The sequence below is a fragment of the Trachypithecus francoisi genome, unplaced genomic scaffold, assembly GCF_009764315.1.
Source record: "Trachypithecus francoisi isolate TF-2019V2 unplaced genomic scaffold, Tfra_2.0 Lachesis_group21, whole genome shotgun sequence".
In the NCBI taxonomy this organism is placed as follows: Eukaryota; Metazoa; Chordata; class Mammalia; order Primates; family Cercopithecidae; genus Trachypithecus; species Trachypithecus francoisi.
The window spans coordinates 40,116,629-40,129,629 of record NW_022681467.1 but is presented as its reverse complement, the minus strand read 5'-3'; the positions used below and the strand labels follow the sequence as shown (position 1 = coordinate 40,129,629).

The 13,001-nt window shown below is 46.8% G+C and overlaps 1 protein-coding gene across 9 annotated transcripts in view; it reads right to left on the bottom strand.

Annotated features, from left to right (window-relative positions):
* Nucleotides 1-13,001, bottom strand: part of TTPAL (alpha tocopherol transfer protein like) — a 48,810-nt gene that overhangs the window by 12,647 nt on the left and 23,162 nt on the right. For 2 of the 9 annotated variants that reach the window (XM_033186489.1, XM_033186497.1), the window contains exons 1-3: nt 6,233-6,346; nt 3,548-3,572; nt 1,732-2,191 (exon numbers count right to left, since the gene is read on the bottom strand). In XM_033186489.1, the coding sequence (XP_033042380.1) occupies nt 1,732-2,176 (445 nt within the window). In that variant the 5' untranslated portion in view covers nt 2,177-2,191; nt 3,548-3,572; nt 6,233-6,346. Of the gene's footprint in view, nt 1-1,731; nt 2,192-2,661; nt 2,721-3,547; nt 3,671-5,387; nt 6,192-6,232; nt 6,351-13,001 lie in introns of those variants that run through there. The other 7 variants (XM_033186488.1, XM_033186496.1, XM_033186492.1 and 4 more) reach the window with 6 other exon arrangements.

Sequence of the window (13,001 nt, the reverse complement as noted above, 5' to 3'; positions counted from 1 at the left end):
CTTTCAATCACATGTCTCAAAAGAGCTTTAATAAAGGCAAAGCTGATTCCCAATTGAGAAGAAACGTTTCTATGTATGCCTCTTCCTAAAACGCTGGGTCGGTAGAAAGGGGTCCAGATCTGCTCCAGACATATGGGGAAAAAATTCATCTCACGAGCAAAGGGTTGAAACCATGCAAGCAAAGGTGCAATCAGTGTTGTAATATCTGACTGTGTTGTAATATTCTTATGAGTTGAGTACAGAGGAGGAGCAGAAAAACCTGCTGACTGGTTTCTAGGTCTCTTGGTGCCCTAAAATCTGTACTGCATTGCTTATTTTAAAATAAACACTAATTTTGGCAAGTATCTAAAATAGCAGGTAAGCCATTAACAGTGGTCTTGGTACATCATAGTAAAGTCTGAATAGAATGGTTTAGCCTCCAAAGAGAGTTTGGGGAATGGGTCAAGGCAGAGGAAAGTGCATGGAGGTGTCCACTGCCCATCAAACTTCCCTTCAAGAGGGCATTTCTAGGAATGAGCAGAAGAGGACTACTAGTGTGTTCTCATTCCCTGGCTTACTTAGGGAGAACACTGCATTCCTTACTTTCCATTCTTCTCTCAGCTGTGGTCTGATGGAAAATCAGGAATGGAGTAGAACATTCCAAAGTTTATAATGCTTTTGGTGTCATGGAAGAGAACAGGCCTAACAATCAGAAATCTTGAGTTCTGGCAGCCCTTGGTCATTGTGTTGAAATGCTCTTTGGGGAGCATTTCTTTCTTTCTTTCTTTTCTTTTTTTTTTTTTTTTTAATTTTTTGTAGAGACAAAGTCTCACTATGTTGCCCAGGCTCATCTCAAACTCCTGGCCTCAAGTAGTCCTTCTCCCTCACCCCCGCAAAGTGCTGGGATTACAGGTATGAGCCGCTGCGCCTGGCTGGGGAGTATTTCTAAATGCTCTTTTAGTGGCAGAAAGCCCCCATTCGTAAACTGCCATGACAAAGAAATGTAAGGTATCCTAATTACTGCCAAGAAATGCTAAGATCAAAAAACAAATCCAAAGTGAATCCTGTCAGTGGCTTCACACAATAGAGGAAAAGAAGGAAAGGTTGGAGGAGGCACAGAGGAGGCCCCTTTCCAGGTGTCTGCTCAGTCCACACCCTTGCACTGATACCTGTACCTCAACCTATTCACAAAGAGGGCTCAGGGAGGGCCCTGGCAGCCATGCTTGTATCCTATGGCCAGGGGCAGGTTCTTAGGCCCCACCTGATGCTCCCCGCTAGAAATCTGGAATCTGCATTGAGGAACTTAATTGGGTGGTCAGGCAAACCTGAGAGCTGAGCGGGTGCCAGATTTAACTATGTGCACAGGAGTGGGACAGCCATACACAGAAAAAAGTGTGAAGAAGATACGCAAAAGGCAGAAATATGTGGCTGAAGGATACACAGACTGTCGGGCAGAGACAGGGAGAATGGCTGTCTTGGCTCCTGGTGGCAGTCTTGATTCTTGGTTCTAGGCCCTAGTAAGAACTGCCACGCCTTCAGTTCTCTGGTTCGGGGAGGTACTCCTGTCTCCTTCGACTAAATCCTCCCTTTTTTCTGAAGTTGGTTTGAGTAGGTTTTTGTTATCTGCAATCAAAAAAGCCTTGACTATGACAAAGAAGGGGTAAAAAAGGGACTTGGAAAGGAGGACAGGGTGCTGAATGGACACATTGCAAAGACTGGACACACCCGCCCCACAACAGTCTAGGGAGATACCTGGGCGGATGCAGACGACATGGCAGCCCCTGGGGTCAGTGTGGGGCAGCACGGTGAGGAACCCAGAAGCAAGCACATCTTTTAAGGCTGATGGCTTCAAGTTATTGAAGACTTCGGGCCAGCTTCTCCTACAGCTGTGGTAGTTGATGAGGAGCTGCAGGGCCCGGTCGTAATCAAACTTGCGGGCACGGAGGAAGCGCAGCAGGAAGGCGTCATCAAGGGAAGTGCTCAGGTTCGGGTACTCCTTCCGCACCATGTCACGAAGGGCCTGCACATCTCGAAGTCTCCATTCCGGCTTTTCCTGTAGCTCTTCCCGGGCTTTCGTGACCAGTTCTTCTGTCAGTGAGCACACATAGCCCGGAGGCTCAGGTGGTGGCAGCAGCTCATTTTCAGAGAGTGAGGCCACAGAAGGGCTGGTTCTCAGAGAGTCACTTTCTTCTGACATTAGCTACCAGGGTCCCTGCCAACACAGAAGCCCTAAGCAAAGTTAACAAGTGCTTATTTCAAATCCCAGGGCAGCCCAGTGTAGGGGACAGGAACACTTCTGTAAAAGCCAAGTAACCTCAGGGCAGCGTTTCTCAACTGGGGGCAATGATCGGGATCTAAACCACACACGCAAGTCTGACCCCAGGCCGGCTGCTGTTAGTGCCCAGGGAGGCAGCCAGCAGCTATAGCAGACTATATACTCCCTCATAAATACCAGGGCCTTCCTTATAAATGTATTAATAGGTGCTCAACCTTATTCATCATTAAATAAATGTGAATTAAAACAACTCTGAGGCCAGGCGTGGTGGCTCATGCCTGTAATCCCAGCACTTTAGGAGGTCGGGGTGGGTGGATCGCCTGGGGTAAGACTTTGAGACCAGCCTGGCCAACATGGTGAAATCCCGTCTCTACTAAAAACAAAAATCAGACGGGTGTGGTGGGCACCTGTAATCTCAGCTACTTGGGAGGCTGAGGCAGGAGAATTGCTTGAACACAGGAGGTGGAGGTTGCAGTGAGTTGAGATGGCGCCACCACACTCAGCCAGAGCAAGACTCTGTTTAAAAAAAAAAAATGGCCGGGCGCGGTGGCTCAAGCCTGTAATCCCAGCACTTTGGGAGGCCGAGACGGGCGGATCACGAGGTCAGGAGATCGAGACCATCCTGGCTAACACGGTGAAACCCCGTCTCTACTAAAAATACAAAAACTAGCCGGGCGAGGTGGCGGGCGCCTGTAGTCCCAGCTACTCGGGAGGCTGAGGCAGGAGAATGGCGTAAACCCGGGAGGCGGAGCTTGCAGTGAGCTGAGATCCGGCCACTGCACTCCAGCCCTGGCGACAGAGTGAGACTCTGCCTCAAAAAAAAAAAAAAACAAAAAAAAAACTCTGAGATTCAGATTGGCAAAAATAAAATAAAATAACGTACTCTGATATGTTTGCTGATGCTGGGAGTATAAATTGACAGCCTCTTTGGAGGGCAGTTGTCAATATCTTCAGAATGTAAACCCGCATGCCCTTTGGGTCAGCAATTCCATTTCTAGGACATATACTTGTATATATGTGCAAAATATGCACATGGCCTTCACAAGTATTGATTATAATGACAAAAGATTGGAAACACCTTAACTGCCCATCAGGGGAGACTGGTTAAGTAATATTACCATATGAATGGGGTACTAGTCAGTCATGAAAAGGAATTAGGCAGATGTTTATGAATTGATACGTTAAAAAAGCAAGTTGCAGAATAGTGTACAGAAAATAATCATATTTTTAAACTATACATATACACTTGTGAATGCACACAAAACTTCTGGAAGGAGATAATAAGAAACTTACCAATGGTTATCTCTCGGGAGCAGAACTGGACAAGTGAAGATTTAAGATGAGAAAGAGGATTTTTACTGTACTGTTTGAATTTTTTACCACATACCCATGTAACATATGTGCCGGTCAGATCTCCTGCTGGGAAAACGTAATTGATAAAGGGCCTCCAGTAGCTGTCCCTCTAGATCCACTATCCAGGGGAAGCCACAACTTTCCGCAGCCCTTCTGTGGCCTCACTGCTCCTAGGCAATGACTTAGTGAGACATGGGACTCCTCTAACAGGCAGTGTTTGCTTGAGGGCCTGGCCAAACCTTTGTTGGGACTGCCCTGCAGTTGGAGACTTGCTGCCCAAACATTCACAGGAGCTGATCTGCATCACTGCCCGTGGCTCTTCCTGACTTCACCAGCTCCCTTCCCAGGTGTTGTCCTTCACAAGGGTTGCCTCTAAATTTCTAGCATGTCTAATCTCATCCTCGTGTCTGCTTCTTAGAGGACCCGAACTCATGCACTTTTTTATTTTTTAAGAGACAGGGTCTTGCTGTGTCACCCAGGCTAAAGTGCAGTGGCACAATCATAGCTCTCTGCAACCTCGAACTCCTAAGTTCAAGCAATCCTCCTGCCCCAGCCTCCCAGGTAGCTGGGACTACAGGCACACACCACCACCACAATTGGCTAATTTTTAAATTTTTTTCTCGGGCTGTGTGTGGTGGCTCACGCCTGTAATCTCAACACTTGGATAGGCTGAGGTGGATGGATCACCTGAGGTCAGGAGTTCGAGACCAGCCTGGCCAACATGGTGAAACCCTATCTCTACTAAAAATACAAAAATTAGCCAGGCATGGTGGTGTGGGCCTGTAGTGCCAGCTACTTGGGAGGTTGAAGCAGGATAATCGATTGAAACCAGGAAGCAGAGGTTGCAGTGAGCCGAGATCATATCACTGCACTCCAGCTTGGGCGACAGAGCGCGACTCCATCTCAAGTAAAAAAACAATATATATATATATATTTACTATATATATATATATATATTTTTTTTTTTTTTTAAAGGACCACTCTGCTGTCTTGGGAATGGACTCTAAGAGGGTAAGGACCGAAGCAAAGAGACCATTTAGAGGCTATTGTAATAATCTAGCTGAGAGATGCTGGTGGCCTGGAGTAGGTAGCCTTCGCTGACCCTCAGGCCAGGTTAGGTGGCCTGCACTTCTCCCACCCTGTTGCAATTGTCTGTTGGTAATTTGTGAGCAACATCCAAGTTTGTCTTGTTCATCACCTTAAACCTAGCACCTAACGTGGTGTTAGACACACAGTCTGCACTCCATAAATATTTGTTGAATGACTTTAGTCTGGTTGGCAGAGATATGCTAAGTGAGGAATGGAACACCTATGGCTTTGTTTTTATGGAAGCCACCAAGAGATGCCTGCAGTCCCATCTAGTGTCTACCTGAGCGACAAACCACAGTGTTCACAAGGTACAAGCCTCACCTCAAAGCCCCTCTCCAGCCTCATTTTCCATCTCATCCCACCTTGATGCACATTAAATGCCAGTCAAAACAAACTAGGAGCCATCATCCTTGGAACAACTCGTGCACTTCTGATACACTCTGCCTGGAATTTCCTCTTCTAATTTGTTCCTAACTCGACAGCTCATGGCCTTTAAGGCCCAGCTGCCATGTCACCTCCTCTGTGAATCCTTTCCAAACTCCTTGAGGGTGATTCCCTCCAGTTTTCCACAGAACTGGGTTCCTATTTCTTTTTTAGAAATTACAGTCCAATGCCATGGGCGTTTACATAGAACTCTCTAGAGTCAGTTTTACCACCCACTCATTTATCAAATAATTACTGATCCACCTACCATGTATGTCAGGCACTGTGCTCACAGGTATTGGGAACACAGACGCAAATGTAATTCCTCACCTAATGAAGCTTACATCATAGTGGAATGAAGAGAATGCATACTTGAGCATTTTACCATGTATCAAGCATTGCTAAGCCCTTTACCCATTTCCTCATTTAATCTTCACAGTATTTGGTGAGAGCGCTATTACTGTTCCCATTTTACAAAAGACAAAAAGGACTGTCCCCTAGAATGTAAGTTCCACGAGGGCAGAGGGCTTGTCTTCCATGTCCACTGCCACCCCCAGTGCCTGGCATATGGCAGTGGTCTGTACACATCAGCGGAGGCTATAGGTTAAGCGATGCGCCCAAGGGGGCACACCCGGTGAGGCAGAGCAAGGATGCATCTAGCCCCACCCTGGTCTTCTAATCTCCACCCTCCACCTGGAGCTTCATGTTGACGCTCCAGGGACTCAGCAATGCCGAGCGCTCAGCGGGGCTCAGTCACGGGCTGGTGAATGAGCTGACAGACGGGCATATGACTGAGATACAGACACCAATTGGTAAGGGTAAAGCCAGAGATCTCCCCCACCTGGAGCCCATCGCTTTCTGGAGCATCACTTTCCTTTCCACCCCTTTCTCTCAACAAGAAGAGGTCAGGAAGCCATCTCTCCTAGAGCCCCCAGACCCCACATCCCGTGGACAACCTTCCGAGGCCCCCACTTCCGGCTGTCACCCCCTCCCCAGGTGTCCCCATTTCCTGGGGTCTCTCGCTCCTCTGGTCCCCACTTCCGGTTATCCCTCCCTCTCAGGGGTCCCTCTCCTTAGCCCCCACGGCACACGGACGGGCTCGCGGGCACTCACCGGCCCGGCTACGGGCGGAGCGCGGGTCAATCGGCGGCGGGAGCCTCGTCCGGCAGCGCGCACAGAACCGACCCGCACTCCCTGCCCGGCCGGCCCGGCCCCTCGCGCCGGAAGTGACGTTCCGGGGCGTGGGAGGCGGGGCTCCGTCTAGGAGCGCGCATGTGTGACACTTCCCCGCAACGCTGGCGTTTAGTCGCCCCCTGGCTGTCAGAGCTCCGTGCTGTGGACCTGGAGTGGCTGCGTACCAGCCGCTTGTCAAACCCGGCTTATAGATGGGGAAACTGAGGCTCAAAGAAGGAAGGAAAGACGCTGCCATTTTCCAGGAACATGCTGACATGCACCTGTTGTTTAACATCCATGATCTCATTAACTCCTCATATTTATGCATTTCTTCTATTTCAGGAAAGGGAAACTGGCAATCAAGGCAGTAACGGGCTTCAAACCCAGACCTCAGAATTAACATTCTAGATTTCTCCCCAGCTACGGCTGCTGTCAGGACTGGCTGCTCCAAAAGGGGAGATTCCAAACCAGGGGACATCTGTCTGTCATTAACTGAGTGACCTGGAGCAAGTCCCCATTCCTCCTTGGGCTTCTGTTTCGTTATCTGAAACCTGATTCTTGCTCTGGAGCCTGATTCAATAATTACTTTTTTCCTGCTTTGGGGTTCATGACGTTCCCTCCAGACAAAGGCTTTACTAATTCCCACCCCAGTCCAATAAGATTCCCCTGCAAGTATTTTGTGCAACTGCAACTTTGACGCAAATCTCCTAGGTCCCTCTGAGGCAGAGTAGACATTAAGCCATTTCTAGAAAGAAATTTTGGTGGTCCAGGAGAACTCTGAGCCCAAAGAGACGACCTTAAACAGTCTTTTCGTTTTCCTACTCCAGGGGCAGGAGGAGTCCCAAGAAGATGGTAAGTGACCAATGATGGCCGCAAGAAAGTGGCAGTTTCTGCCAGATACTAGATTGAGGGGCAGGGGGCAGCAGTGTGGAGGGGACCTGGGAATCATGAGTTTTGACTCCTGCTTTCAGTTTCATCACTTCTAGGATTGACAGACAAAATATAGAACATTCACTACAGTTTGAATTTTAGATAAACATTTAAGTTTGTTCCTTTCCAAACACACACACACACACACACACACACACACACACACGTGTCTTATGCAACATTTGGGACACATTTATACTTTAAAAATTGTTGTTTATAGGAAATTCAAATATGACTACTGGGCATCCTGGATTTTGTTTTCTTTGCTAAATCTATGTATTATTTTCCTTGTTACTGTTACAAGGAATTACTGCAAACTTCATGGATTGAAACAACACAGATATATTCTCTTGCTGTTCTCTAGGTCAAAAGTCTGAAATCAAGGTGTTGGCAAGACTGCATTCTTTCTGGGGATTTCGAGGAAGCATCAGTTCCTTTCCTTTTACAGTTTGTAGAGGTCACCTGCATTCCTTAGCTCATGGCCCCTTCTTCAAATCACCTCAACCTCTTGCTTCTGTTGTCACATCTACTACGGACTGATCCCCCTGCTTCCCTCTTCTTGTGAGGACTCTTGGGATTACACTGGGCTCACCCAGATAATCCAGAATAATCTTACCATCTCAAGATCCTTACATTAATCACATCTGTGAAATCTTTTAACACATAAGGTAAGGCCGGGTGCAGTGGCTGTAATCCCAGCACTTTGGGAGACTGAAGCAGGTGGATCACTTGAGGTCAGGGGTACGACAAGACCACCCTAGCCAACATGGTGAAACCCCGTCTCTACTAAAAATACAAAAATTAGCTGGGCATGGTGGCACACGCCTGTAATCCCAACTACCCGGGAGGCTGAGGCAGGAGAATCACTTGAAACCGGGAGGCAGAGGTTGCAGTGAGCCGAGATCATGCCACTGCACTCCAGCCTGGGTGACAGAGTGAGACTCTGTCTCAAAAAGAAAACCCCCAAAACAGCCGGGCGTGGTGGCTCATGCCTATAATCTCAGCACTTTGAGAAGGCAAGGCAGGTGGATCACCTGAGTTCAGGAGTTTGAGACCAGCCTGGCGAACCTGGTGAAACCCCGTCTCTACTAAAAATACGAAAATTAGCCAGGCCTGTAATCCCAACCACCTAGGAGGCTGCCTGGGCTCCTGCGCCCTGCCAAATGGCAGCTCTTGTGGCAAAGGGTGAGGGATGACCCTGTCCTAACCATTCTGTCCTAGGTATTGGAATAAGCCCCTCTCCTCCACCCAAACCTAGGACCTACTACTGGTACCTGGAGCCCAGATGGCAATCCTAGATGCTGCCAGCAGGAGAAGAACTTGGTCTCAAGGGCAGGTCAGGGAGAGGATTCAGAGATGCCCCAGAAATCCCTGCCCCTTCTCTCAACTGAGGGCCATTAACACATTTTAGAGAACCAGATTATCTCAGGATTAGAAAGTCTCTGATAAACAACGACAACAAAAAGAGTTTCTGCTTTTTGAATGATTATATATACCAGGCACTGTGCTTGTATGATCTTAATTTCACCTTACAATGACCCTGTGAACAGCAAGTTAGCATTGTCCCATTTACAGAAGAGGAAACTAAAATCCAGAAAGAGGCCAGGCCTGGTGGCTCACTCCTATAATCCCAGCAATTTGGGAGGCCAAAGTAGTGGATCACTTGAGGTCAGGAGTTTGAGACCAGCCTGGCCAACATGGTGAAATCCTGTGTCTGCTAAAAATAGAAACATTAACCAGGCATGGTGGCAGGCGCCTGTAATCCCAGCTACTCTGGAGGCTGAGGCAGGAGAATCACTTGAACCCGGAAGGTGGAGGTTGCAGTTAGTCAAGATCATGCCATTGCACTCCAGGCTGGGCAACAGAGCGAGACTCCGTCTCAAAAAATAATAATAAAATAAAATAACGTAAAATATTGAGAAAGAGAAAGTCTCCTAAGGGCTCAAGATATGAAAGAGAGAGCTAGGTATCAATTCAAGCCTGTATGACACGATGGTCCCAAATTTTACTTTGTCCTAAAGGTCATGTAGCCCTGTCTCTGTTTTTACAGGTTGGGAAAAAGGATCAGAGAAGGACAAAAAATTGCCCAAAGTCACATGATGACTAAGTGTTTGAGCTGGTATTTGATGTCAGTGTTCTCTGCCTTGGACACTCAGAATTTATGGGGTCTGAACAACCTCTTGAAAAGACTCATTTCCTTATGTATAAAATGGGAATATGGCCCTTATTTAGAAGGATCCTTGGGAGGATGTCATAGAATGGCATGTGCAGGTCAAGCACGGTGACTCACATCTGTAACCCCAGGACTTTGGGAGGCCGAGGCGGGCAGACCACCTGAGGCTAGGAGTTCAGGACCAGCCTGGCCAACAGGGTGAAACCCCGTCTCTACTAAAAACACAAAAAATCCTACCTGGGTGTGGTGGCGCACGCCTGTATTCCCAGCTACTCAGGAGGTTGAGGCAGGAAAATAGCTTGTACCTGGGGGGCAGAGGTTGCAGTGAGCCAAGATCGTGCCACTGTACTACAGCCTGGGAGACAGAGCGAGACTGTGTCTCAAAAAAAAAAAAAAAAAAGAATGGCATGTGCAGAGTTCTGGCACATTGTATCATGAAATGTCTGTTTATCGGTGATGATCACCCACTCTCAAGCAGAAAGATCACCGGGGGCAGCTTGCCCTGTGTCTTGGTTTGGAAGGTTCCAAAAATCTTGCTCTCCTAATTTCATCCAGCCTCTGAAGAAAAAAATCTTGACACTGCATTGCGTACATGCTGGAGGAGGCTAGATATGCCTGAGCTGTCTATGTTCAGGGCCTGTGATTCTGAGCTCAGAAAATCTCCTAGGACCAGCCTTAGTATTGGTTCTAAGGTAAGACTTATATATTTTTATTTATTTTTATTTTTATTTTTTTGAGACAGAGTCCCACTCTGTCACCCAGGCTGGAGTGCAGTGGTGCAACCTTGACTCACTGCAACCTGTACCCCCTGGGTTCCAGCGATTCTCCTGCCTCAGCTTCCCTAGTAGCTGGGGCTAAAGGTATGCATCACTGTGCCTGGCTAATTTTTGTATTTTTAGTAGAGACAGGTTTCACCATGTTGGCCAGGCTAGTCTCGAACTCCTGACCTCAGATGATCTGCCTGCCTCAGCCTCCCAAAGTGCTGGGATTACAGGCGTGAGCCACCATGCCTGGCCTGGTAAGGCTTATTTAGGATGGCACCACAGTATAGGGCATAACTTCTCAACCTTAGCACTATTGACATTTGGAGCTGGAAAAGCCTTTTTTTCGGGGGCGTGGGAGAGATGTGGTCCTGTAGGATGTTTAATGTCATTCCTAGGCTTTACCCACTAGATGACAGTAGCACTCCACATTCACAGTGATGAAAACCAAAGATATCTCCAGACATTGCCAAATACCACCTGGGAGACAAAGCTGCTCCAAATTAAGAACCACTAGTGTGGGAGAAAGAATGTTAGGTTCTGGTCAGACAGACCTGAGAAAGCCTGTGTCACTTACCAGCTGTGTAACAGTGGAACAATTATCTGTCTCTCCAACCCTTGGTTTCATCAACCGTAAAATCCTGTACTAACTGCTACCAGTTATTGAATGCTTTCATTGGTACAGTGATGAGCTCTTTGCATGGATAATCTCATTTGATTGTCAATAACAGAATCATGGGGCCAGGCACGGTGGCTCACACCTGTAATCCCAGCACTTTTGGAGGCCGAGGCAGGAGGATGACTTGAGGCCGGGATTTCGAGACCAGCCTGGCCAACATAGTGAAACCCCATCTCTCCTAAAAGTACAAAAATTAGCTGGGTGTGCTGGTGGGTGCTTGTAATCCCAGCTACTCGGGAGGCTGAAGCAGGAGAATCATTTGAATCCGGCAGGTGGAGGTTGCAGTGAACCGAGATCATGCCACTGTACTCCAGCCTAAGCAACAGAGGAAGACTCCACCTCAAAAAACAAAAAAAAAAATCGCCCCCCAAACCCCCAGAATCCTGTAAAGATACTGACCGGTGGAAATAGGGAGGAAGAAGAGGAGGGAGTGGTCCGTATCAGGTATCTTCTCTGTACCTTGCATGAAAGCAGGTGACCTCACATACATTTCTGTGCTGTCACTGGCTGTGTGATCTTGGGCAAATCACATTTCCCCTGGGGTTCAGTTTCCTTATCTGTGAAAATAATACCAACTGGGGAATTCTGGAAAGATAGAGGCAATAATGCCTAGCATAGATATGAATCTCCCCAAACCCCCAATCAAAAATAGAAAAAAATTCATAAACACGTTTACAACAAAACTAAGTGTGACAAGGCATCTTCATGAATTCCAAAACACAAGTGGGGACAAATCACCAACAGCTACAAGGCCTGCATGCCATTGGCATCTCTGTGCAGTAGAAACAGAAGGGAAGCAGCAAGGTGTCTGACGGGCCTGAGACATGGAGAGTGCTAAAATTGCAACATGTATTCACGTGTTGTTGGGAAAACAGCGGCTGAAACTGGAAAGCGTTTTGCCAACTCCGGTAGTGGGCGAGTGTAAGATGTTTGCCACACAGCCTAAGGTTTAAAGGAGTTTTTAACCCCTGTGAATTATTGAGTCATTTTAACCAGTAATTATAGCATCTTTCCATTATATCAGCCCCTGTATCCTTGAAAACGAAAGATTCCAAGTGTGGAAGAAAGGAACTACAGATGTAATACAGAATAGGTTCCATAAACATCCTATACAACTCTATTTACATTGGATATATCAATGTGAACTTGAGACTACTTTTAAAGGAATGTATATGCATGTATTCATATATACAATACCTAGTTCTAGCTACTAAAAAAGACTTAAACCATGGTCATCTTGTAGCAATGAGCATATCTTGCACCCAGATAATAGTGTTGATTAATAAAAATAAAAAGAGTTCTTGAAGAAATTACTCATTCCAGATCTGTAGCAGGAGATATACAAAATGAGCCTGAAATATCTTGTCATGTCAGTTAACAAGGAAGCTATCAAAGGCTACCAGGGTCACACCAAAAGGACTTAGAAGCCAGCCTGCAGATGAAACAGTGTTAGCTGCAACAGAGATAATCCTTGCAGTTGATTGAAACTCATCAAATATGTTTAAAACCCTGGGTTCATAATGATATCCAGCAAATCAATCACCTTCTGACGATGGCATGGAAATAAATTGCATTCTTGAACACTAGGTAAATAAAGAATCTAGTCATTCTCCTGCCTTTCCTAAATGAACTGTAGCACTGGGAAACCAAATAGATAAAGGGAAGAAGCTTCCTACAAAATTTTTACAGCTAATACATGAAAACAAAATTATGCAATATTGCCATTTTGTTATTTACAGTGAATGAATGTATCCAGCCATTGTCCACAATGGCAGCTAACATCAAAAAAGGAGCAAACTCCAGCCTTGTAGGAGCTGCTGGGAAAGGAGTCCAGCACCAGCTATAATCATGCCAAAAAGATGGACCCTGAGTCTGATCCAGCTGCTAATTTGCAGGCAATGCAGAGGTCAGAGGGCCGTGTTATATTGTACTGTGAGGATGCAATTGACAAAATTCAGACTTTGAGAAACTACACGGAAAACAGCCTGAATTCAACAGATAAACTTCAAGGAAGAGAAAAGGATGGAAGGGAGAACCTGTAGACTATTTTTTAAAAGAGGCTTTTGGATTAATAAAAGAGGCTTTTGGCTGGGCACTGTGGCTCACACCAGTAGTTCCAGCACTTTGGGATACCTAACTGGGAGGATCTTTTGAGGCCAGGAGTTC